This window comes from Chelonoidis abingdonii, chromosome 2, assembly GCF_003597395.2.
Source record: "Chelonoidis abingdonii isolate Lonesome George chromosome 2, CheloAbing_2.0, whole genome shotgun sequence".
Taxonomy (NCBI): Eukaryota; Metazoa; Chordata; order Testudines; family Testudinidae; genus Chelonoidis; species Chelonoidis abingdonii.
The window spans coordinates 21,902,294-21,926,760 of NC_133770.1; the positions used below are offsets into that span (position 1 = coordinate 21,902,294).

The window sequence follows — 24,467 nt, forward strand, 5'->3', positions numbered from 1 at the left end:
ACAAGGCATTCCCTGGGAAATATTCCACCCTCTGACTCCACCACCTCAACCAAGCTTCACAATTATCATTGCTGTGTACAGTATTAAATTGTTTGTTTAAAACTTATACTGTGTGTGTGTGTGTGCGTGTGTATATATATATATGAGAATGTCTTTTGTCTGGCAAAAAAAAATTCCCTGGAACCTAACTCCCCCCATTTACATTAATTCTTATGGGGAAATTGGATTAACTTAACATCGTTACACTTAAAGTATCATTTTTCAGGAACATAACTACAAGGTTAAGCAAGGAGTTACTCAGTGTAGGCCAGTTCCTCAGATTTGTCACCTACAAAATATGGCTCTGATGTGAGAATTTCCTCCATATTTTCTAAAGCAGGGGTGGCCAACCTGAGCCTGAGAAGGAGTCAGATTTTACCAATGTACATTGCCAAAGAGCCAGAATAATACGTCAGCAGCCCCCCATCGGTGCCCCCCCCCCAGCGCCTCCCGCCCACCAGCAGCTCCTCTGATCCGCGCCTCCCCCTCCCTCCCCGCACTTCCTGATCAGCTATTTCGTGGCATGCAGGAGGCTCTGGGGGAGGGGAGAGAGGAGCAAGAGCACTGCAGGCTCAGAGGGCGAGAAGGGGTGGAGTGGGAGCAGGCCTGTGACGGAGCCAGGGGTTGAGCAGTGAGCACCCCCAACCCATTGGAAAGTTGGTGCCTGTAGCTCCAGCCCCGAAGTTGGTGCTTATACAAGGAGCCGCATATTAACTTCTGAAGAGCCACGTGTGGCTCCGGAGCCACAGGTTGGCCACCCCTGGTCTAGAGTGAAGACCAGTGCAAAGAATTCAGTTAGCTTCTTCACAAGAGCCTTGTTTTCCTTGAGTATTCCTTTAGCACCTCGATCATCTAGTGGCCCCGCTGACTGTTTGGCAGGCTTCCTGCTTCTGATGTAGTTTAAAAAAAAAAAAAAAAGTTGCTGTTAGTTTTTGTGTCCTTAGCATTTGCTTTTCAAAATCTTTTTTGGCCTGCCTAATTGTACTTTTACTCTTGCGAGAGTTTATGCTCCTTTCTGTTTTCCTCACTAGGATTTGACTTCCAGTTTTTAAAGGATGCGTTTTTGCCCCAACCTCCTCTTTAACTCTGTTGTTTAGCTACGATGGCATTTTAAATTATTATTTGGGGTTTACATTTAATTTAAACATCTGTTATGGTGTTTTAAACAAATTTCCATGTAGCTTGCAAGTATTTCACTCTTGTGACTGTTCCTTTTAATTTCCATTTAACTTCCTCATTTTTGTGTAGCTCTCCTTTTTGAAGTTAAATGCTAATGTGGTGGGTTTCTTTGGCATTTTCCCCCCTACAAGTGTGTTAAATTTAATTACATTACGGTCATTATTATGAGCGGTTCAGCGATATTCATCTCTTGGACCAGATCCTGTGCACCACTTAGGTCTAAATCAAGAATTGCCTCCCCCCTTGTGGGTTCCAGGACTAGCTGCTCCAAGAAGTAGTCATTTAATGTGTCTGAAAATTTTATTTCTGCATCCCTTCCTGACATGATATGTACCCAGTCAGTATGAGGATAATTGAAATCCCCCATTTTTATTGCATGTTCTGCCTTTATAGCCTCTCTAATCTCCCTGAGCATTTCACAGTCACCAGTACCAGCCTGCTCAGGTGGTCATAGAATATTATTATTGCTGTGCTCTTATTGTTCAAGCATGGAATTTCTACCCATACAGATTCTATGGTACAGTTTTATTTATTAAAGATTTTTACTTTATTTGACTCTTTCACTGACAGGGCTGCTCTCCCCACAAATGCAACCTATTCTGCCATCCCTATATATTTTGTACCCTTACCATTGATTATCCTCAGTCCACCAAGTTTTTGTGATGCCTATTATGTCAATATCTTCATTTAATGCCGAACACTCTAGTTCACCCACCGTCGTATTTAGACTTCTAATATTTGTCTATAAGAACTTCTACATATTGTCAATATTCAGTTGCTTGCCCTCATGTTATATTTAAATAGGACTTTTTTACATTTGACTGACCTCCCAGCTTCTACCTGTACCTTACCAACTTGGTTCCAATCCTCTTTATTAGGATATAGAGTTCCTCCTTTAATAAATTCATCCCTAATGGATGTCACTGCCTGAACCTTGTGCTCCTCCGCACCTGTTGGCTTTCCCCCAGCCCTTTGTTTAAAAAATCCTCTATGACCTATTTAAACCTTTGGAAATGCCATTGAAACAGACTTAAATTCTAATTGCTCTTTGCCCAGAAGTTTGTGGATTGTCATGGGATTATTTTTTAGCCTGGGTGTGTGTATCTTAATTTTTTCCTATTTTTGTATTTTCCAGGAGTTATATCCTGCATTTTGCATTCACAATGGAGGCTCTGACCTAGACAGGCTGCCCACTGCCAGTACCTGCATGAACTTGCTGAAACTTCCTGAGTTTTATGATGAAAACCTTATGCGGAGCAAACTTCTTTACGCCATTGAATGTGCTGCTGGATTTGAGCTGAGCTGAGTTGAACTGAGGTTTAAACAGAAGCTCTGCAGAGGAACTAACCAGTGCCTACTCCATAAGCAGCACCCATACCCAAGCAGATGAAGGGAACTCAGTCTAGGTTTCTGCAGCTCTCATTTCTTATCAGATACCCTCAAATAGGTTTCATTTTTAAATACACAATTCGTTAGTTAAGTGTCATTAAACTTACATTGGAACTTCTTTATTATGACTCAATAATGAATGCTGTGTGCAATGTGGTTGGGGTTTGTGTTTATGCCAAGCAAGAGCACATTTAACGAACAGTGACATCTCATTGAAATTAACCAAAGATGAAGCTTTGGCTTTGTGCTGTTCAAATATAAATAATTCTACAAGCTGGCAATAAAGTTGTGTGTAGTGCAGCACGTTGGGGTAAGAGAGGTCTCAACATCCTGTTATAAATCTTTAGATGGAAGTAGATGTTTGCAGATATCCCAGAACTGAGAGTTTGAAAATGCTTGTTATTGATAACCCCACATCTTTTCTCATGTGGTAGAATTGTTTACAAAACTTAGTTGTTGCAATTAAAACAGAATGGATTTGTTTTAAACTACCATCTCTTGAGATAGCAGACACTGAGATATAACATTGGTATTTTATTTGTGCTTTCTGAAATATCTTCAAGAAATTGGATTTGCATGATTATTTTTAAGTTCTACCTTTGGCTGTGTCATGATCAGCTGGACATAGTTGTAAACAAACGAGACTATCCATGCTTTTCTCTGTTCTGTTTCTGTCTCTCCTTTGTGCCTGTAAAGATTTTTTTTTCAATGTATCAAACTCCTATGGCATACACAGTACATACAGTAGTCATGACTTTGGAAAAAATATCCTTGTAACAACTATTAAAAGTATTTCAACCAAAGCATCAGGCTTTATCTTTTATATCTGAAGCCTGCAGTGTTCAAATTCCTTCTCCCTATCATTTCTCTTCATTTTCAATACCATGTATGTGCTGTAGAAACTTGTCTTAATTCATTATTTTTGTGACTAAGCAGCTTTTGCATCCATCTGGCTCTTAGCAGTTCTGCTCAGACAAGTAGGTGGGAACATGTTGCTTAACATAATTTGATGGCCAAGGGAAAAATTGGATTCATATGAAAGGAATCAGTTATCTAATAATAGGTACATCACTGAGTCAAGATTTGTGTTCACATTTAATTTGCTTTCAATTAAAAAAATAATTATAAGTCAAACTATAAGATGCATAAATGTGCCTCCTTTCTGGTTTTTAATAATAACTAACAAAAAAACAGAATTTACAGACATTATGCTAAAACTATTTTGCTGTCACTGGAAGCTCTGTTGGGTTTCATATTTAATAAGCAGTAACCAGCAATATACTTTTAAATGTGGAGAAACTGAGTGGTTTTAAGGTGTTTACTAGTATCGTATAAAATGTATAATTTCCTAATTTGGGTAATAAATGAAGTGTTAAAATACTATTTGTAGTCTTGATGTACAGAAATAAAATAATTGTTTTCTTTTTGGTTTTGCTTTAGGCTGTTTTATTTGTTAAATATTACAAACCCAACATATCCTTTACCTAAAAATTCGTTTCTTGTATATTTTTCTACGTAAATTATGGATCAGAAAACTGAGAAGAGGTCAGTAATAGTATTACTGCCTCCTCTCAAAAGCAAAGCTGAGCATCTCCTGTAGGTAACATTATTTGTTTTCCGACCCACTACTTAAAATATTTTGAAAATATTTTTCAATTGAATTCATTTGCTACAATTTGATAGTCATGTTTGTATGTTGTAAAATGCAAATTAAATTTTTTCTATTAAATATTCACATTTCCAAGATTGTGTTGGAGTCATGCCCCATAACAATGGTTGGTAATGTGTGCATTTTGTTGTTTTGTAAAGAGGCCTAACACACATCCATTCCTAGACATTGACACAAGTACTGGGGAACAGAGACTGGAGTAGGCATGAGATTACAGGAGGAGGAACAGTATACTATATAGAAGTGACTATATGACTATAAATATAAAAATTTTGTTGCAGGGGAATGTGACTACAAGCTTTGTAGACCATTAGGAAATGTTCCACGTAATCAGTTTCTTCTGTAGAGTTGGTATTTAATCCTCAATCATTTTGTTTTTTTATCGTTTTCTACGCACGAAGGGGGAAATCCTGAACCTGCTCCAAACTTTCCTTAGAGTTAAAACTTGCTTAAATGGGAGCAAAATTTGGTCCTTGCTCCCATTTATCTCAATGGGAATTTCACCATTGATTTCAGTTAGATCAAAATTTGACCAGGGTCTGTATGTAAAAAGGGAGAATACATCCACATTCCTGTTAGGGGTATCCCATGTAACCCTTCAGCCAGTTGGAGTTGGCAGCCACAAGGGCCAGGTTCAATATCTAAGGGTTCCTTTTCAACAATACAACGCAGAACTGGCTCGAGCCCCCACCCAGTAACCTGGGAAAATTACACATCACCCCATAGACGTTTCTGAGAGGCAATACTACCCCACTCACAAGCACAGAGGCCGAGGGCAGGAAAGAAACTTGGAATAAAAGGAGGGAAGTAACCTGGCATTAATTTGGGAAGACGCCACGAGCAGGATCATAAACCTAAAACCATAAGTAAATGACCCACCCCAGAATATGTTGAGCAGTGTCCTTTTGCCTCAGGTTTTTAAGTCCAGCAACCAAAGGCTCCTTTTACATGCCCCTCCCTCCACCGCATCCCACTCACAGTTGACATTGGTCAGTGAAGACCCAGAGTTCAGAAGTGCATCTGCATGAGCTCTCAGGGGGACATCTTGGTTTCCCTGCTGTCTGGACACTTCCTCTGGCATCAGCTGCCTTGCTGGCTGCTCACCTCCCCACTGCACACCCTCAGGGATGTCATAAAATGCCACCATTTAACACAGATCTCAGCGTGATTGTAGTGCTGTTAGCGGGGAAGCCTCAGTGCTAGTGCAGACTTGGCAGTTTCTTCCATGAGAGACACTGTCCCAAAGCAGGCCTAATGCTTAGGCCGGGTTATCCATGATTTCAGCTCTATTGGTGTGCAACAAGACTCTCAACTGAGTCTTAATCAGCTCTGTTATTACACAGGGGAGAGAGGAAGAGTCAAATAGACAGGACACACGCCACCAGGTACAAGTACTTGTCCTCACCCTCTCCCAGCTCTCCTGGGCTTTGGCACCCATGTCTCCTGCCTACTGCATGCATTTTAGTTGAGGGTGAGTCCCTCAATCAGGGTATGTCAAGCACAATTCATCTGCCCTTGATTCACGCATCAAGGATACCGTCCCTTTAGTACCTCTGCCCCAACAGCAAAGTGACTTTTGACCCAACACCAGCCAAAAGTGATCATTTGGGCAAAACAGCCCCATCATGCTGAGCACCTTGGCAGGATGGGTGTGCCCATGCAAACAAGGTCGGCTCCTGAAGTCCCCTTCCTCAGCTCATCACTAGATGTCAGGGGAGAGCTCATTCAGACCCTGCTTACACCCATAATTAAAATAAAATTAATTTACTGGTGCTGTTGGCAGTGGTCTGGACAATTTTTCAGCATCTCTTAAAGCAAACCTAATATCAATTTCCTAATCTGAACCACAAAAGAGTTTGGAATTCACAGTGAGCAGTTTGGGAAGTGCAATGAGCTAATGCTGAACTTCAGTCTGTTTAAACCAAAAACTATTCGTAAAATGTTAGTGGGCAGCTGTGATCTTTTCCTGTCGGGTGGAAAATGGCACAACACTCAGACAAAACAGGAACATTGTTTTTCTTGGGTCATTTTTGTGAGAAGTGAAATGATGTTTGTTCTGTATTTATTTATAATTATACAAACAAATGTAGGTGTATACCTAAATCTGTGTGAATAATAGCCCCGATGTAAAAGCTTGTGTTAATATTTTTCTGTTTTCTATGACAATTTGCCTCTAAAGGAGAGGAAGAAATGAATGTGCTGTGTAGACACAGAGCAGGATATCTATATTTTTATTTAACTTAGATTTTGAGAATAAAGTAACTTTGACTTTTCTTGAAAGTTTCCAGCAACATTCTCTTTTGTTTTTGGAGTAAATCTGGTCACTTTCAGAACACATGAAATTTTCCAAGCTAAGGTTATATGAGACTAAAACAGAGCTTCATAATCTGAAAGTTAGTTGTACCCTATATTGAGGTAGAGGCTGCTACAGCTTCATGATTCTCTGAGCCTGAGACAAAATTGCACACATCAAGCATAAAGCCTGTAGCCTTACGTTCAAAAATTCCCAAGTACGTCATCAGCCAAACTGCCTTGCTGGCTTTGTTTTGTTTGCATATCTTTGAAAAACAAGCCTAAACATCAATGATCCCCTTTTTAAACAGCTTATCCTACACCATTAGGAAGAACAAAACCCTTCTTCGGTGAATGGAAGCATGAGGGAGAGAGCACTCATTGTAGCGAATGTTATCCTTTGAAGAAGCAAGCACAGGAATGAATTCTCACAGAACTTCAAGGAGTTCTATTTTAGCTCTTAAGAAGATCTGCCTTTGGAGTTTACGTTTTTCTGCCTGTTTCTTTTCCTTCATGCTCTTCTTGCTGTTCTCCTAACTTAGACCCAACTGCTTCACAATATTAATAGGTTCCATGTGGTATGCTAGTTAGAGAATGGTTTTCAAGAGCTTGTCAAATTTGTTTTGGTTTTTTTATCCTGCAGAGGCCATCATCTGCCGGTAAAAACGTAGCTAGCTGCAAAAGTTTTCAAGAATTGATCTTGAGCCGTTTCAGAACCTAGCTGAAATTAGTGTGGGTCAGGGACATAGAACAATGAACCCGCAAACTCTTATATGCCTGCTTAATGCTCTGCTAGCTGAGTATTCCCACTGAAGCCAGTGAGACTACTCCCATGCATAGTGATAAGTATGTGTGTATTCGCAGTATCTGTAATCTCATGACTGAGCCAGCAGAAGCTTGAATTTTAAGCCAGGGCTTCCCTGTGGCTCTTCGGTCCTGCCAGTGCTTTCTGGATTATTGTATGAACCGCTGGGGCAGAGATCACATCACTATCGTGATGTTGGAAGTTTAGATTTCCTATTAAGCCAAATTCAATCCTGGTGTGAATTCTGTGACTCAGCTGCCCCTAGTAGCTGGTGTCAGGACTGCCTGTTATAGCATGTGGGAGTAAAAAAGAGAAGAAGCTGTTTTAGAGGAAATATTTAGGTGAGCCACCGAACATATTATAACAACATTACAGGGTCATCTGAACTTGATCAGTGGCCACACTGTGGAGGCAATAAGGGCAGTTGAAGACATTCGGAGGATTAGCTGATTCCTAAAAAAAATTCAAGCAATTATTTTTTCAGTTTCAAAACTTCCTGCCTTATGGGGTGTTCGGTTGCTTGCCACAATTCTATAGCTGTTTCCATTTTTATCAGAACTAATCGGTATCCCTTGCTGCCATTCCCCCAATTGCTTAAAACAAAATTCTCTCTCATCATCTCAGTGAAATGTCACCTGCAACACTAGTAACTTCCCTGTAAGAGTCTGGAAATCTGTTCAGACAATAAATCTGCTGCCTCTGCAGCATAGAGGGAAAAAGTAGATCATTTGCATAACAGTACGAGGAGGCATTTCACTGGCTGGCATCCATTCCACCCATCTGAATGAGGCCTTCTTTGGTTATTTATTTAGCAGGACATAATCAAAGTATTCTCTGAAACTAAAACTATTTAGGCCTTCACAGATGTTTTGAACAAATGCTTTAAATAAACTGAATGTCTGTCATATTTGATCTTGGCTCCTGTGCAGATTATACATGGAAACTTGGAAAAACAGTATTCCTAGCATAGTAGGGCCCCAATCTTGGGCTCCCTAGGACTGTAATGAAAACAAACCATCCTCATGAATTAGGGGGCTATGATGGGAAACAAAATGGCATAAATACCCTGCAGAGCACAGTTTCAGCTACCGGGGAGACTCTAGCCCCAAATCCTTTTCCCTAAATCTGATTAGGGCAGAGCCCCATCTGTGGAATAGGAAACCTGTTTATTTCGGGTCTCTTAATCCTTGTACCTTTAAGGATAACAACAGTTATCACCTTTAATATCTTGTTCACGTGAAACTGTATACTTAAAAAAAAAATCTCAGAAATTTTCAAAAAGGTTTTTAGAATTACCTGCATCTCTTTCAGTATTTCCTGTGTGATTGTGAATGGTGCTGGTATTTCGCAGAGAAGTGCCATTTTGTTTTTGTTTCCTAGGTTAGTATATGGACAAATGACTGGAGGAGAATTGTCTGGGTTTCTAGGATGGGATTTTTTTTGTAATATACATACAGGGCAGAGATCCCATACTCTGTTAATCTGTTCAGCGAAACACAAATATCCTGCCCATTTAAAGGAAAAGTGAAGAGCAGGACAGGAAACAATGGGAGCCCAGTCATGAATTGAGAGCACCGCTGTGGTACTGAAACTCCACTCTTAGCTAGATCAGCTCCTTCCAATAGTGGATACTGTGCTTTCTGACCTGTGTCAGGTCAGGTAACCTAACCACCCATTCCATAAAGGTGTCTAAAAACAAATAACTGAATATGAGAACAGCTATACTGGGTCAGACAAAAGGACCATTTAGCCCAGTATCCTGTCTTCCGACAGTAGCCAATGCCAGGTGTCCCAGAGGGGAGGAACAGAACAGGTAATCATCAAGTGATCCATCTCCTGTCGCCCATTCCCAGTTTCTGGCAAACTGAGGCTAGGGACACCATCCCTGTTCATCCTCACTAATAGCCATTGATGGACCTATCCTCCATGAATTTATCTAGTTCCTTTTTGAATCGTATTATAGCCTTGGCCTTCATAACATCCTCTGGCAAGGAGTTCCACAGCTTGACTCTGCGTTGTGTGAAAAAATGCTTCCATTTGTTTGTTTTAAACCTGCTGCTTATTTATTTCATTTGGTGACTCCTAATTCTTGTGTTATGAAAAGGAGTAAATAACACTTCCTTATTTACTTTCTCCAAACCAGTCATGATTTTATAGCCCTCTATCATATCCCCCCCTGAGTCGTCTCTGTTTCAAGCTGAAAAATCACGGTCTTATTAATCACTCTTCATATGGAAGCCATTCCATACCCCTAATCATTTTTGTTGCCCTTTTTTGAACCTTTTCCAATTCAATATACCTTTTTTGAGATGGGGCGACCACATCTGCATGCAATATTCAAGATGTGGGCGTACCATGGATTTATATAGCGGCAATATGATATTTTCTGTCTTATTATCTATCCCTTTCTTAATGATTCCCAACATTCTGTTCACTTTTTTACTGCCACTGCACATTGAGTGGATGTTTTCAGAGAACTATCCACAATGACTCCAAGATCTCTTTCTTGAGTGGTAACAGCTAATTTATACCCCATCATTTTATATGTATAGTTGGGATTATGTTTTCCAATGTGCATTACTTTGCGTTAATCAACACTGAATTTCATCTGCCATTTTGTTGACCAGTCACCCAGTTTTCAGAGATCCTTTTGTAGCTCTTCGCAGTCTGCCTGGGACTTAACTATCTTGAGTAGCTTTGTATCTGTCATAAACAGGTAGCTAAGGGTTAATGTTTCTTTTACCTGTAAAGGGTTAACAAAGGGAACCAAACACCTGACCAGAGGACCAATCAGGAAACCGGATTTTTCAAAGTGAGGGAGGGAACTTCTGGGTGTGTTTTGTCTTTGTTCTGCCTGTTTGTTTTCTCTCGGCTATGAGGGAAGAGCTTTTTTTTTTTCTATCTCCAAGCTTCTTTCTACCCTTTTGTTCCCAAGTTGTGAGTACAAAAGGAAAAGCAACAGGTTTATATTGTATTTTGTATTTACATGTGTGGAGTTGCTGGAATGTTTAAATTGGATATCTTTTTGAATAAGGCTGATTATTCATATTTTCTTTTAAGCAATAGCCCTGTGTTATGTCATCTTGATGCAGTGATCATGTCATGTGTTTTTTCTTTCTTTTTTATATAAAGCTTTCTTTTTAAAACTTGTTGGATTTTCTTTTCCTAGTTAAGGCAAGGGGATAGGAATCTCTGTGCCAGGAGTACTGTCTCTCTCAGGGAAAGACTGGGAGGGGGGAGAAGAAGGAGGGGGGAAGGTAAATCGTCCTCTCTGTTTTGTGTTTCAAGGGATTGAAGCAGGGAAATCTCCTAGTATCCCCAGGGTGGGAAAATCTGGGAGGAAGTAAAGAGCAGGAAGGGAAGTGGGTTATTTCCCTTTGTTGGAGGCTCAGGGCATCTGAGTCTTGGGGGTCCCCCAGGGAAAGGTTTGGGGAGACCAGAGAGTTTATCAGGTACTCAGAATCCTGATTGGTGGCAGCGAGATAAGATCCAAGCTGGTAATTAATTAAGCTTGGAGGTTCATGCTAAGCACCCAGATTTTGGACGCTAAGGTCCAGATTTGGGACAGAGACTTATTACAGTATCATCTGCAAATTTCACCACCTCACTGTTTACCCCTTTTTCCAGATCGTTTATGAATATGTTGAACAGGACTGGTCCCAGAACAGACCCCTGGGGGACACCACTATTTGCCACTCTCCATTCTGAAAACTGACCATTTATTCCTACCACTTGTTTCCTATCTTTTAACCAATTAATCCATGAGAGCATCTTCCCCCTTATCCCATGTCAACTTACTCTGCTCAAGAGCCTTTGGTGAGGGACCTTGTCAAAGTCTTTCTGAAAATCTGAGTACACTATATCCACTGGATCCCCCTTGTCCACATGCTTGTTGACCCCTTCAAAGAATTCTAGTAGATTGGTGAGGCATGATTTCCCTTTACAAAAACCATGTTGACTCTTCCCCAACAAATTATGTTCATCTATATGTCTGACAATTTTGTTTTTTACTGAAACCAAAAATGTTCTAACAATACAGGACTAGTTCCTCAGTTGCTGTAACTGGACATCATTGGTGGAGCTCTGTCAATTTACACAAGCTGAGGATCTGACCCTGTGAGTAAGAACAAATGTGAGATTAAAGGATAACCATGGTGATTTGACTAACCTCTTACCATAGGAGAATCCTGGTCATTTTCAAGCCTTGCTAGGGCTCAGGATTGATGAAGGAGGCAAAGTGCTGCAGAGACAGTTTTTAAATACTCCTTGTAATACTACCAATTGATCAAAAAACTCTACAGAATTAACTAATATCTGGTGTGGGCCTATGGATAAGAAAGCAAATCATAGATCAAGTTAATGAAAGTGGAATGTTCAGCATAATTGCTGATGAAGCTCTGCATGCAACCAAAAGGAACCACCGCCAGATCTGTGGATAATCCACAGCAGCAATTCTCAAACTGGTCCACAGATGAGGTTTGATCAGTGGAGCCCCTGCTGGTGCTCCATGGAAAACTCCCAAGGCACATGGAGTTGGCTATTCTTGCTTGAATTGTGTCAACAAACATCCGTTCAATCTAGGCTCTTAGGCCCAGACCCTCAAAAGTATTTAAATTCCTAACTTCCATTGATTTCACTATGCATTGTTGTTGTAGCAATGGAAATTAGGAGTCCAAATACCTCTGAGGATCTGGGCCTGAATTACAAAGAGGAGTCTGGATGTATGTAAATGCAGCTGGATTCAAGAGAAGTTGCTGGGCATCATGTATTAATATAGTTCTGATGAAAAATTTGTAGAGAAGTTTAGGAGACTAGCATGAAAGCTGGTTATTTCTTCGTTTCCTTTTTGTGCTTTAAATATTTCTGTTCAGAGTCTGTTTGGAGTCTGAAATGTTCAGTGTACCACCAATGTTTCAGATCTAATTGTTTCTGATAAGCTATCAACAAGAAGTTAATGGTAGTGTTTAATTAAATGAGACTTTCCAGAATTGCTTTGCTGGTTGTACTATATTTAACTTTAAGAGCAGTCTTTGATGCATCTCCTAGCCTTTTGCTAATTCCAAAAATAACTGCTATCTGTAAATAGAAAAACTAGATGCATTAAGCAGCATGCAAGAAAGGCCATAATCATTACTATGTCAGGAGTACTATATTAATATGTCTCTAATGTAGCCTATTCCCAACATTTCTTCAATTCTGTTAGGTTTATCCATATCTGACCTTCATATATCATAAAAATTAATCCAGAAAGCTGGGAACTATGTGAGTGGCTTATACCTCATGGAATGATGCCACATTATTTTCATGATAGCACAACATCCATCATTTTAAGTGCTGACATCAGGTGAAAAAGCTATAGACCCGAGTACCAAAATTTTTTATTCTACAGTAATAGGGATTTATTTCTTATTACTGAAGGCTATTTTCTCCTGATGCATGGAGGAGTAACTTCTTCTCTCAAAAGGATGCTCCTTTGTTGTGACTGTCATAGGTACCAGCTGAGTACCCCCACCCCAGACCTCACTAGACAGCTTAAAGAACCCAGCCATTGGGTCCCCAAGTGTTTCAAGAGTCAACAGGTTTAATGGAGCCCAGCGACTGCCTCAGTCTCGGGGTCCCTAGGTGCACAGCCAGGATGCAGATCCTCTGTCTGGCACCCCCCTCCTCACCCTTCCCTTTGGAGTCCTTGGGGACCATCTGTGTTCAGGGAAGTAAGCAGTGCTCCCCCTCCCCTCACTGTCTCAGCTGGCAGTGGCACCTACCTGGTGGCTTACTTCTCCCTTCTCTTGAACTGAAGAAAAATGTCCCTAAAAAGAGCAGCTCCTGCCCGTTTATAACGTTCAGTAGCCTCTGTCAGCAGACTACAGACCCCTGCCAGCTGATTTAATGCCCCTGAAAGTTCTCCTGGTTGGGAGCCAGTCTACTATTTAGAGCTATTCTCTTTCGGTGGGACAGCACTTTAAGTCAACAACCATCTTTTGTTATTCTTTTGCCTCCAGCCTTTGGAATTTCAGTCCAAAATGGAGGCAACTAGCTAGCCGAGAAGACAGAGGCATATTTGGCTGATGAAAATATTCTTTGGGGTGCTAAGCCCATCTCACACTCCCACTGAAGCAGTGGTCCTGTCCCAGGGGGCTGGATCAGGTGCCCTATTCCGGCCAGCTGGCTCTCACCCATCTCAGATTTGGAGAAGCCAATGACAGTATCATTTATGCATGTCCACACACAGATGAGGCCCCCCCAGCCCAGCCATCCCTCTTCCTGTCCCCAGCACCATCGGCTGTGGGGCTTTGCCTAGTGAGCTTGGCATGCACACAGGTGGCTCAGAAAAATAAGGCTGAAGTAGATTTAGAGGGGCTAAGCCTCCTCTAGCCCTAGCCACCCTCCGCCACCTGTGCAAATAGGCTTCACATTCGAACTGGAGTTTGTGTCTTGGTAAAGTTACATACGGAGCATTCAGTCTCAGACAGAATTCATAAATTGTACTGACTGACTCCCAGGTTGTCTCAGTCGCATCCTCTGATCGCTCTGTTATTTTCTTCAGATTCTGGTAAGAGATGTGGCAGAAGCCTCGCTTGGTCAGCTACTCCTTCAATCTGGACTCAGTCTCCCAGTGGTTGGAGGAAGGCTCCATGATAGATAAATATACAGAGCACTTGGACATTGAAGAGCTTCCCACCTTTCTGGACACCTGTCTGGTTGTACGCCCTCAGGCCCTAGACCACTACAGCACGCCTCCTCTGGATAGGAAAAGGAGACATGGACATTCTTCAGACCCCTTGGTTTGCTGCATCCCTTCTAGGGCGGGCTTCTTAATATGATATGAAGGGGACTTTCAAGGACCTATAATGCATCAAGTACTTTCCTGATCTATACTACCTGGCTTACTAATCCCCAAAGTGAGCCATCCCAAAGAACTAAAGGTTCTCCCATCTGCCAACAAGCCTGAAAAAGTCTCCCCATCCCAGACATCTGGACCAACAGCTGGACCCATGGAGCACTTCAGTGCAACCGGCTGTGGTGACTTGGAAGACTCCAAAGCTCACAGACACTAGCGACAAACAGAAGCCTAGACTGCCTACCGTGGGTTGGGTATCCTTTTGAAGGGGATTCTTCCCTCCAGCACAAGTGCTAGGCAAGGAGAAACTGTGTGTTCCAGAAGACCCTCTCTAGTTTCTGAATACCATTGGCTACCTCTTCGCCACTGTATCAAACACAAACTTCATGATTTTTGCCTATAAATCTTTCCATAGCTTAGCCCTGCCTCACATATCACCTCTTATATGTTGTTAAACTGTTGATGACAGCCTCTTCTCTGCCAGTATGCCAGTTTTCTCATTAGGGCAATTTTCCTCGCAGTGTTTTTGTGCCTTTTTTTGCCCATGCTGCCTTCTGTGCTTGGGGGCAGCTACTTGTACAAATCTGTGAAGCCATACTTTGTACTCTTTCACATGCCCCCTTAAATGCTTGTCTACTGTGATGCTTGCAATGGTTAGGCAGAAGAGTGTGCTGCTACTGCTTCTTATTAAGTTAACCAGGATTGTTTCACAGTTTACCTTCACCAACTCCTTCCCTGTTTAGTTGTTTTATCCACTTGGCATTGCATCATGCCTAGAGAATGGAGGATTTGGGGGCAGGGATTGTCTTGCTCCTATGTGTGTGTACAGTGCCTAGCCCCAATCGCCTATCAGGGTCTCTAGGTGCTATTGTTATACTATGATGCTGGCAGACCAGGTGCCACTCAAGTCATAGTCTCCATGTCTCAGCTGGACACTGACAGATCCATAGCTGGAATCTGTTTGGGTCACTTGTGGGTTAATATTGATTAAATAGGTAATAGAATTATAAGAAAGTGTTTGGACTCTACTGAATGCTTGTGATTTACTGCATTTGGGGGAGGGATAGCTCAGTGGTTTGAGCGATTGGCCTGCTAAACCCAGCGTTGTGAGTTCAATCCTTGTGGGGGGGGGCCACTTAGGGAACTGGGGTAAAAACCTGTCTAGAGATTGGTCCTGCTTTGAGCAGGGGGTTGGACTAAATGACCTCTTGAGGTCCCTTCCAACCCTGATAGTCTATGACATCCATTAATCTTGTTTGTAATATCTGTGTTCCATATTGTAATGTAGCATTTGAGTGGGTGTATTGTGAGCCTCTGTGACTGCATGACTCACCGTACAGGAGCAGGATGTTAATTGGTGTGAAGAGTTGCTTTTCTACACAAATTGTTATGCCTCTTCTGAAAGAGGAGACCCATTGATACCTGATGGGCTAGGTTTGGCTCTTACAACTGAAAACTCCTTACATCTGGATTGAGACACTATCAACAAAAAGACTAAAGACTCTTTTCGTAGTTCTGCTTTCCTCCTCATGAAGATGACTCATGCAAGTGGACTCCTCCCATCAGCTGAGCTTGCAGCTCAGAGCACGTGGCAGTAGGGGAGTTAAAAACCCCAAACAAAAGAAACTAGGAATTTCTGTGCTGCTTGGACTCCGAGTGGGAGAGGAAGGGGAAGTGATTCTAGGTATAAGCAAGAGATCCCCAGCTGCATAGTCTGGGTTTGCCCTAAAGGTTAAATAGAGGTTGCTGACTATAGACGTCTATATTACCTTTTGAAACCTAAGACTGTAATTCATTCATGTGTCTGCTTGCTTGCCTTAATCTTGTAAATAACTCTCTATTTAATAAATCTTCATATAATTTATTACAGGATTGGCTACGAACATTGTTTTTAGTGTGAATCTTTCAAAAGCACAATTGACATGGGGTAAGTGACTGGTCCTTTGGGATCAGGAGTTACCTGAATTTTGCTCAGATTCCCTATGTAAGGGCCCATTGATTACAGAGATACAAACAAAATCCTACTACTACACACATAACTGTATTTTTTTATAGTTTAGAATGAAGGATAAAGAATAATAATGGAGCAGGTATTAAATGTATTAGTGTATGATTTGATCATATCAGGCCAGCCACCCTTTTTGAATAACAGAAAGGAATGGCCTAATGGACCACTGGTAGAGAGAACTCAGCCAGAATCTGTGTCTGAGCTGATTTCAAGACAGTAGTGGACCTTTCAGGGTCACCACTGTGTTGTAGGTTTAGCATTTTAAAAGAAGTAAAAGAATGCAGTGACTGCTCTTCTTTTGCATTGCAACTTGATGTTCCTGTTCAAAGTGTTCTGGGTAAGTTCTGTGTGTGATGAGAAATGTGAGTGTTAAGAGAAGTGTGAAGGCCATCGCCGAACCAGATTGTCTAGGGAGGAACCGGAGACAGACGCAAGGGCGCCAGGAGGTTGCAACACGCCCCTATTGAAATGTCAGAGGAGGGCAGATGGATGACTCAAAAGATGAGACAGGAAGTTATCAGTGGGGACAAGATAGCTGTGATCAAAACCAGCATGGGGTAACTCCCTGAGGAACTCAATGAAAGAACAAGATAAAGGATGAGAAGGACAATTTAAGAAAACAAGCACTCGTCAGGCAACAATTGATTACATCATGATGGTGAAAAACTCATTGGTCTCAATGAAGGAAAATTACTATATAAAAAGGGTGCCTTGCCATGACACTTTGCGTTTGTCCTGCCAAGACTTCCCTGGAGCATCGTGTCACAACTGACAGAACCCAGCTCCTACCTACCCGTGATCAACCTAGCTGGCCACTAGATTGATCTGGAGTCTGGACTGGTAACTATAACATCAACTGGCAGGAGAAGAAGAGACAGTGAGCGTGTGTGTGTGTGTGTTAATTGTTGTACCTTCAATAAACATGGCTTTATTGCCGTTTCCCCTGAAAAAGATCCTGTGTGCTTCTTATAAGTATAACATGTGGGTGACAAGAAAGATCAGAATACCCAAGGAAACTGTCTGTGTCTCCGTGTTAAGGCTGCTAAAGTGCCTGAGGAGTTTGCACTTGGTGCAGTTGGTTCAGGGCCAGCTCTAGGGTTTTTGCTGCCCAAAGCAATGAAAAAAAAAAAGCCACGATCGTGACTGGCGGCATCTCCACCGCGCCGCTTTCTTCTTCGGTGGCAATTCGGCAGCAGGTCCTTCCCTCTGAGAGGGACCGAGGGACCAGCCGCCAAATTGCCACCAAAGAGCCCGACGTGCCGCCCCTTCACCTTGGCCGCCCCAAGCACCTGCTCGCTGAGTGGGTGCCTGGAGCCGGCCCTGAGTTGGTTGGTGAAATCTACATTTAGAATTCAGAACCAGTTAGGGTTTGTGCCCTGATTTTTAACAGTCTGCCTGGAGGTTGATATTCATGCTCTTGCATCACAGTCGGGAGGATTACAAATATAAATAAACATTAATATTTAATTATAAAGAAAAGGGGACAAGGAGAGATCTTAGGGTTCCTAACTCAGTTCAGACACCCTTAATTTGCAGGAGGCTTTTCTCTAATTTTCAACATCAAGGAGTGTCATTCCTAAGAAAAAAACTGATTCTAACTAGGAAAAAGACTGTGTTGGAAAACTCTGTCTCAGCACATTGAGAGATTGCTGATTCTGCATATGCCATACTGTAAATGCTAAATTACTTAGAGCTGGAGCAAAACAGAGGAGAATTCTCTTCTCTATAGGTTTTTTATACAATACTCATCACCATAAGTAACATGACTAATGTCGGTCGCAAGGCATTTGTTCTCTCATCTGCCCCCAAAAGGAGAAGTGTGTGCAGTGGTTTTGTTATGGTACAGTTTGATTTTTATTGTTGTTAAATAAATATACCTGTTCAGGGTGACAACCAGAATTTTCCTAAAGAGGGAGCCTAGTGAGAGGACCCATTTTCAGTAAGGTGCCTGTCCCAGAGTAAAGATGGTGGGGCACAGCTTGCTTTGCTATATGATTTGCAGAGGGCAGAGCCAGCCACAGGCTGGGCTGCAGGCACAGAAGGAAGTGCTGGGATGTGCTGAGGCTGAGTTCCCTGTGCCAGGGCAGGTGGCAGAGTGGAAAGGGCAAGGGAAGGTATCATGGAGCCCCATGGGCCCTCAAGCACCCCCACTCTTCATGGAAAGCCCCAGTATCTGGGCTGGAGCCCCATACCTGCTGCTACTCGCCCCAGGGCAGGGAGCTCAGGAAGGTGCTGGGGACTCCCCTCCCGGCCTACAGCACTGGGAGTCTGGCAGAGGGTCCCCATTGGGCAGGGATGTGGGTGCCCCAGCCTGTTATCTCCTGTGCAGGCAATGGAATCTGACCACAGGGCTGCCCTGTGTTGCCGTCTCAGGCATGACCAGGAGGGGAGGTGGTGACTGCTGGAGCCAGATTAGAGCAATGTAATATACCCAGGGCATGAAACCTTAAGTATTTAGGAAACTCCAACCAGTACATAACCTGATGCTCCCCTGTGCCATATCTACATGTTTGTTAGACAAGGCAGGTCAAAGAAATGTGCCTTGCGAGTGGAGCAGAAAGTGGTGAGGTTTGTGATGGCCCTTGGTTGTTGGGGGAGATCATGCCAAGTCTCAGACCAACCCCAGAGAAAGTTCTGTCTCCTGCACAGCAGGAGCGCCGCCAGCTTTTCTGGCACCCTAGGCGGCGGAAGGTCCCACCCCCGAAATGCCACCCCGATAGAGGTGGCGGAAGGTCCCACCTCCGAAATACTGATGACCGGGGCGGCCGAAGATCCGGCCACCGCGGTTGCCGCCTCCCAAATGTTAGCGCCCTAGGCAACCGCCTAGGTCTCCTAATGGGTTGCGCCGGCCCTGCTGCACGGACATGCTTTACTCTTATTGTTGAGTTTGATTGTGCCAGAGGAACAAACTTGTCAACCATGGTCTTTGTTCTGGAGCATCAGGTATCCTAGACACAGGCCATGGGCCCTTTGAAGATAAGGACTGAGATCCTGAGCTTGAGCTAAAGTTCTATAAGAAGCCATTGGAGAGAATGGAGGACAAGAGTGATGTGCTCATGGTAACCTTGTTGCTGAGGAGAGGCACTGAAGTGTTTTGTACTAGTTGGGGTTTCCAAAGTGCTTAAGATTTCATGCCCTGGTATATTACACTGCTGTAGTCCAGGTGATGAAAGACGATGAAGGCATGAATAACTAAAGCCACGTCTTCATCCGTCAGGATGGGAGAGAGTTTCATAGACAACCAGGTATGGTAAAAACCATTACGTGCAGCCATTGTAATGTGAGAGCTCAGCATCAGCAAGGAATCCAAGAGTACTCCTAGACTATGGATTGAACTGATCAATTGTGGATGTGAACCATCAATCAAAGGAGACTGTGTCATGACTGCAAACGCCTCAAAATATTTCTCCTCTCCCCATCAGTTTCACCTCCTTTTGCTCAGATTAAGCTTCAACCTGCTCTTCCGCATCCATGAGCTGATCTCATCCAGGCACTGGCCATCTTGGTGGTGGTGGTGCGGTTGTATGTAGTGAAGGATCATTACAGCTGTGTACCATCTGCATATTGCTGACTCTTGAGTCCATGTCATCTGACCAGTTCACCTAGTGGTTGCATGTAGATGTTGAAAAGGACTGGAGAGAGAATTAATTCTTGTGGGGGCCTCTTTCTGGTTATATCTACACAAATAATGAAGTTATTGCAGAAACAAAGATTGCATGAAATTACTGGTTGTCTTGACAGTAGAAAAGCTGATGCTGAAGGAGCCATATTTGCACTGTCACGCAACCCATTTTCCAAATATACCGGCACATAATGAGACTGTTGACTAACCTCACTCATATTGCTCAGCACTTCTTGCTTTGAGTGAAAAATCTGGCAGTCTCCAAAATGTCAGGTATACTTTGTGCTAAAGGTTTAAATATCAAGTCCCAGTTTTATCAAGGAGAACAAACACCCATCAGGGTATGTATTGGTAATGGCCCAGCATGGGTCATGCTGCAGTCATTTCCCTTACTTGCTGTATGCCTGATGTGTGATTATCTCATAATCATGGACCCTGTTGTGTGATAATACTACACATTGGGCCAATGTATATTTCAGCAGTTTCAATATTGAAGCAAAAAGTACATAACTCAAAACACTCCATATTTCATTTTATTTTCATTGGGCAAATCTTGCCTAAGGAGACAAATAGGTTAGAAAGGCCATGAGTCCATTGACTAAGAAATGGACAGTAGGCAATAGAGACCATGGAACCAATTCCATGAAGGTGGGATTGTGGGTGAGCTGGTGTGGCTTATTTACATAGCCGTACTATCCCCAAACACCACAAGTTGGGGATCGTGGGCCAGGTGTCTTACTCCTATCTCACACACTGGAGTAAACACTGTAGCCCAGGCATGTGCTAGCTGCTACAGAATGGAACTGAGGATTCAGTTCTTCAGCCTCGTGCCTTTTGAAGGCCTTTGTAAGAACAGAGAGCTCACTTCCTCAGGCTGGACGTGCTTTGACACGGCACTTACCAGCACACAGCATCACCTTTTTCCTGCTTTTCATAAAAATATGGTGTTTCTGTATTGACTTCTATCAAGGCTGAATCCCCACTCTATCACTCTGAGTACAGGAACGAGGGGCCCGCAAGGATTTTAAAAAGTAATACTTGGCCCTTCAGGCTTGTATTAAACTCCCAAGATTACAACTTCTGTCTGACCTTGGCTTGGTCACCACCCAAATGAAAAACAAAAACTTTGAACCCAGGAAGGAGTACTTGGGAATTCCTCCCTGTGGGGATAAGATGGAGAATATCTTATTGCCCTTATATAAATCCATGGTACTGTCACATCTTGAATACTGCGTACAGATGTGGTCTCATCTCAAAAAGATATACTGGCATTAGAAAAGGTTCAGAGAAGGGCAACTAAAATGATTAGGGGTTTGGAATGGGTCCCTTATGAGGAAAGATTAAAGAGGCTAGGACTTTTCAGATTGGAAAAGAGGAGACTAAGGGGGGATATGATAGAGGTATATAAAATCATGAGTGGTGTGGAGAAAGTGAATAAGGAAATGTTATTTACTTATTCCATAATATAAGAACTAGGAGGCACGAAATGAAATTAATGGGCAGCAGGTTTAAAACAAATCAAAGGAAGTTGTTCTTCACACAGCGCACAGTCAACCTGTGGAACTCCTTACCTGAGGAGGTTGTGAAGACTAGGACTATAACAGTGTTGAAAAGAGAACTAGATAAATTCATGGAGGTTAAGTCCATTAATGGCTATTACCCAGGATGGGTAAGGAATGGTGTCCCTAGCCTTTGCTTGTCAGAAGGTGGAAATGGATACCAGGAGAGAGATCACTTGATCATTACCGTAGGTTCACTCCCTCTGGGGCACCTGGCATTGGCCACTGTCGGTAGATAAGAGACTGGGCTGGATGGACCTTTGGTCTGACCCAGTATGGCCATTCTTATGTTCTTGTGGGTACCCTCAAGCCCTTTCACTCCCAGCCCCTGTTCGGGGAAGAGCTGAGAAAGAAAACAAAGGAAATTAGCTGTGGCTATCAGCTAATCAGACAACATGCACAAACCTCTTAGGACACCAAAAATCCAATCCTGTTCTTAAAAAAGGTAAATTTTATTAAAAACAAAAAGGAAAAAATACATCTGGAACTTAGGCTTTTTGATAAATCTTAAAAGAAACAATTACAAAAATTAAGCACCCAAAACAGCTTTCTTGAGAGTTCTGCTTAAACGTTACAAGCAACAAAAGCATCTGGGGTTAGCACAGAGGAGATTCAGAAGCCAAAATAAGAAATAAACCTGATCGTGTCAAGCTAAACACATTTTAACTTCAGATAAGTAGTTCTAGGCATGATCTGATGATTTATGATCGGACCTGGCTTAACCTTTACACAGCATTCCTGCTGCCCTCTGTTCCCCTCTTTCACGGAGAGCAACAGACAAAGGGAAAGTTTCTTTTCCCATTTTAAAAAGTTCTATCTAGCCTTCCCATTGGCTCTTTTGGTCAGGTGCCCACTTTTTTTCCCCTTTATCTGGGGAACTTTTTAACCCTTTACAGGTAAAGCAAGTAGAGAACAGCTACCAAGAGGAACTGTATAGCTAACTGGCTGGCTGGGTGTCCATAAAAGGAACCTCCCTCCCCCTTGCTTCATTTATCACACCTTCCTTCTAAAAGCATGTGCTATCTCTATTCCACTACCTATGGCTATGATGGGATGGGCAGGCCATGCACTGGCAACAAGGATGTTAATGAGGCAATCGCATATTCCCTTCCCCCCGCCTTATGTTTCTCTCACTCTTGTTACTGCATGAAAAAGATGCACAAACAACAATGAAATTGACAGGGATACTGTATACAAACTGCTGTCAAATGCCCAAAGTAAATAAACTGGAAAAAATAGAAAAAAAAAGTATTTTCTCTAATATCTTTCAATCATCGTAATCTCAGGTACCACGTGTAATAGTAGTAGGTAAAAAATTCACTTCAGAGAGAAGTGAGATTTTTAAATTGATGGTGACCTTTTAATCAAGAATCTTAAGAAAGTTACCATGTTAGCATGATACGACAAACCCTAACTGGATAAACTACTGTCACAAGGTATAATTCCCAAATCTGAACCTTAGCGTCCAAAATTTGGGTACCTGCATGAATCCTCTAAGCTTAATTACCAGCTTAGATCCTGTAGCGCTGCCACCAACCAGGAATTCCAGTGCCTGGTACACTCTGGTCCCCCCAAAACCTCCCTGGGACACCAACATCAACATGCCTGATCCTCACAACAAAGGGAAATAACCCACTTCCCTACCCCCTTACTCTCCCAGGCTTCCCTCCCGGGTTACCTGAGATTACTGTACTTAAACCCTGAATTACAAACAGAGAGGACAAGTCACCTTCCCCTCCTCTCTTTCCCCCTCCCAGTCTTCCCTGAGAGAGACAGTAACCCACAGAGATCCATCCCTGAGCCCAACTAAGAAAGAAAACAAACAGGTCTTAAAAAGAAAGCTTAATAAAAAAAGAAAGACATAAATGCGTCTAATCAAGAGAAAATATACAGGGTCGTTACTATAAAAATGAAAAACAGCCTTCAGAAAAATACAATTACATTCCAGCAAACTACCACTTGCAATACCGAAAAACAATGTAAAACTTAATTGTCTTTACTTACTACAAATGGAAAAACGATTAGAGAGCCAGAGAGTGTGATCACCCTCAAGCCTAGACACAATGACCCAGAACAAGGACCCACACCAAAATTCCTCCTTGAGATTGAAGTATCTGTTTCCGATGTCCTCTGGTAGGTTGTTGTTAACCCTTACAGGAAAGAGACATAACCTAGCATCTTATGACAACTACACTTTAGCAATTACTATTTAATTGTTTCATACTTTGCCCATTGTTTGAATTCTATTGGGCCTAAGGATAAATAGTAGATGGGATTAGGAAGCTAATACCTGGCTCTGCCACTGGCTGGTACCTTGGAAAGCAAATCCTCTGCCCAGTCCCCACATGAAAGGAAAAAGAATTAGTATTTAAAGGTAGTAAATCTAACAAGTGAAAGTGCTATATAGGCTAGGGAATATTAAATTAACAAAAACACTGAAGTCCATGGACAAATGTAAGAACATTATCACACTTATGCAGGATGTGTAGCCATATCCAGATATTAGAGAGCCAAGGTGGTGAGGTAATGCTTTATTGAGCATACTCTTTTGTAGAACTTGAGCTTACAAAGAGCCTTCTTCAGGGCTGAAACATATCAAGAGAGTGCAGAGGGTAGCCGGTTATCTGGATCTTAAAACAGCAAAGACCTGGCACTTATAGACCTAACAGACTTTTGGAGCATGAGCTTTCGTGGGTGAATACATGCATCCAACAAAGTGGGTATTCACCCACGAAAGCTCATGCTCCAAAACATCATTTAGTCTATAATGTGCCACAGGACTCTCTGCTGCTAGTACTCAAGAGTGTCACCTAAATAAAAAGTGGAACGGCTGCCTTCTCCCTTTCTCCCCACCCCTGGAGTGGTGTTAATGGGACACTTCACTTTGAATGGTCTCTTGAAATCTGTGTTAACTACTTACTCCTGGGGGAATTCTGCACCACTGCGCATGCGCAGAATTCATGACTCCTGCAGAATTTTCCCCCAGCAAATACTTCTGCGCCGGAAGTGCTGCAGTTTCACCTTTTGCCCACCAGAGGCCACTGTGGTGCCAGAACAGCCAACAGCA

The 24,467-nt window shown here is 42.5% G+C and overlaps 2 protein-coding genes across 2 annotated transcripts in view; both read left to right on the forward strand.

The window, feature by feature from the left end:
• The window catches only part of UBE3C (ubiquitin protein ligase E3C), a 189,246-nt gene extending 185,205 nt beyond the window's left edge, over positions 1–4,041 (forward strand). Inside the window, exon 23 of the mRNA XM_032783876.2 lies at positions 2,354–4,041. Coding sequence (XP_032639767.1) covers positions 2,354–2,524 — 171 coding nt within the window. The 3' untranslated portion in view covers positions 2,525–4,041. The remainder of the gene's footprint in view (positions 1–2,353) is intronic.
• NOM1 (nucleolar protein with MIF4G domain 1) overlaps positions 1–17,631 on the forward strand; it is a 368,675-nt gene extending 351,044 nt beyond the window's left edge. The window contains exon 12 of the transcript XR_012655178.1: positions 17,621–17,631. The gene's annotated coding sequence lies outside the window, so the exon portion shown is untranslated. The remainder of the gene's footprint in view (positions 1–17,620) is intronic.
• The last annotated feature ends 6,836 nt before the right edge of the window (positions 17,632–24,467 follow it).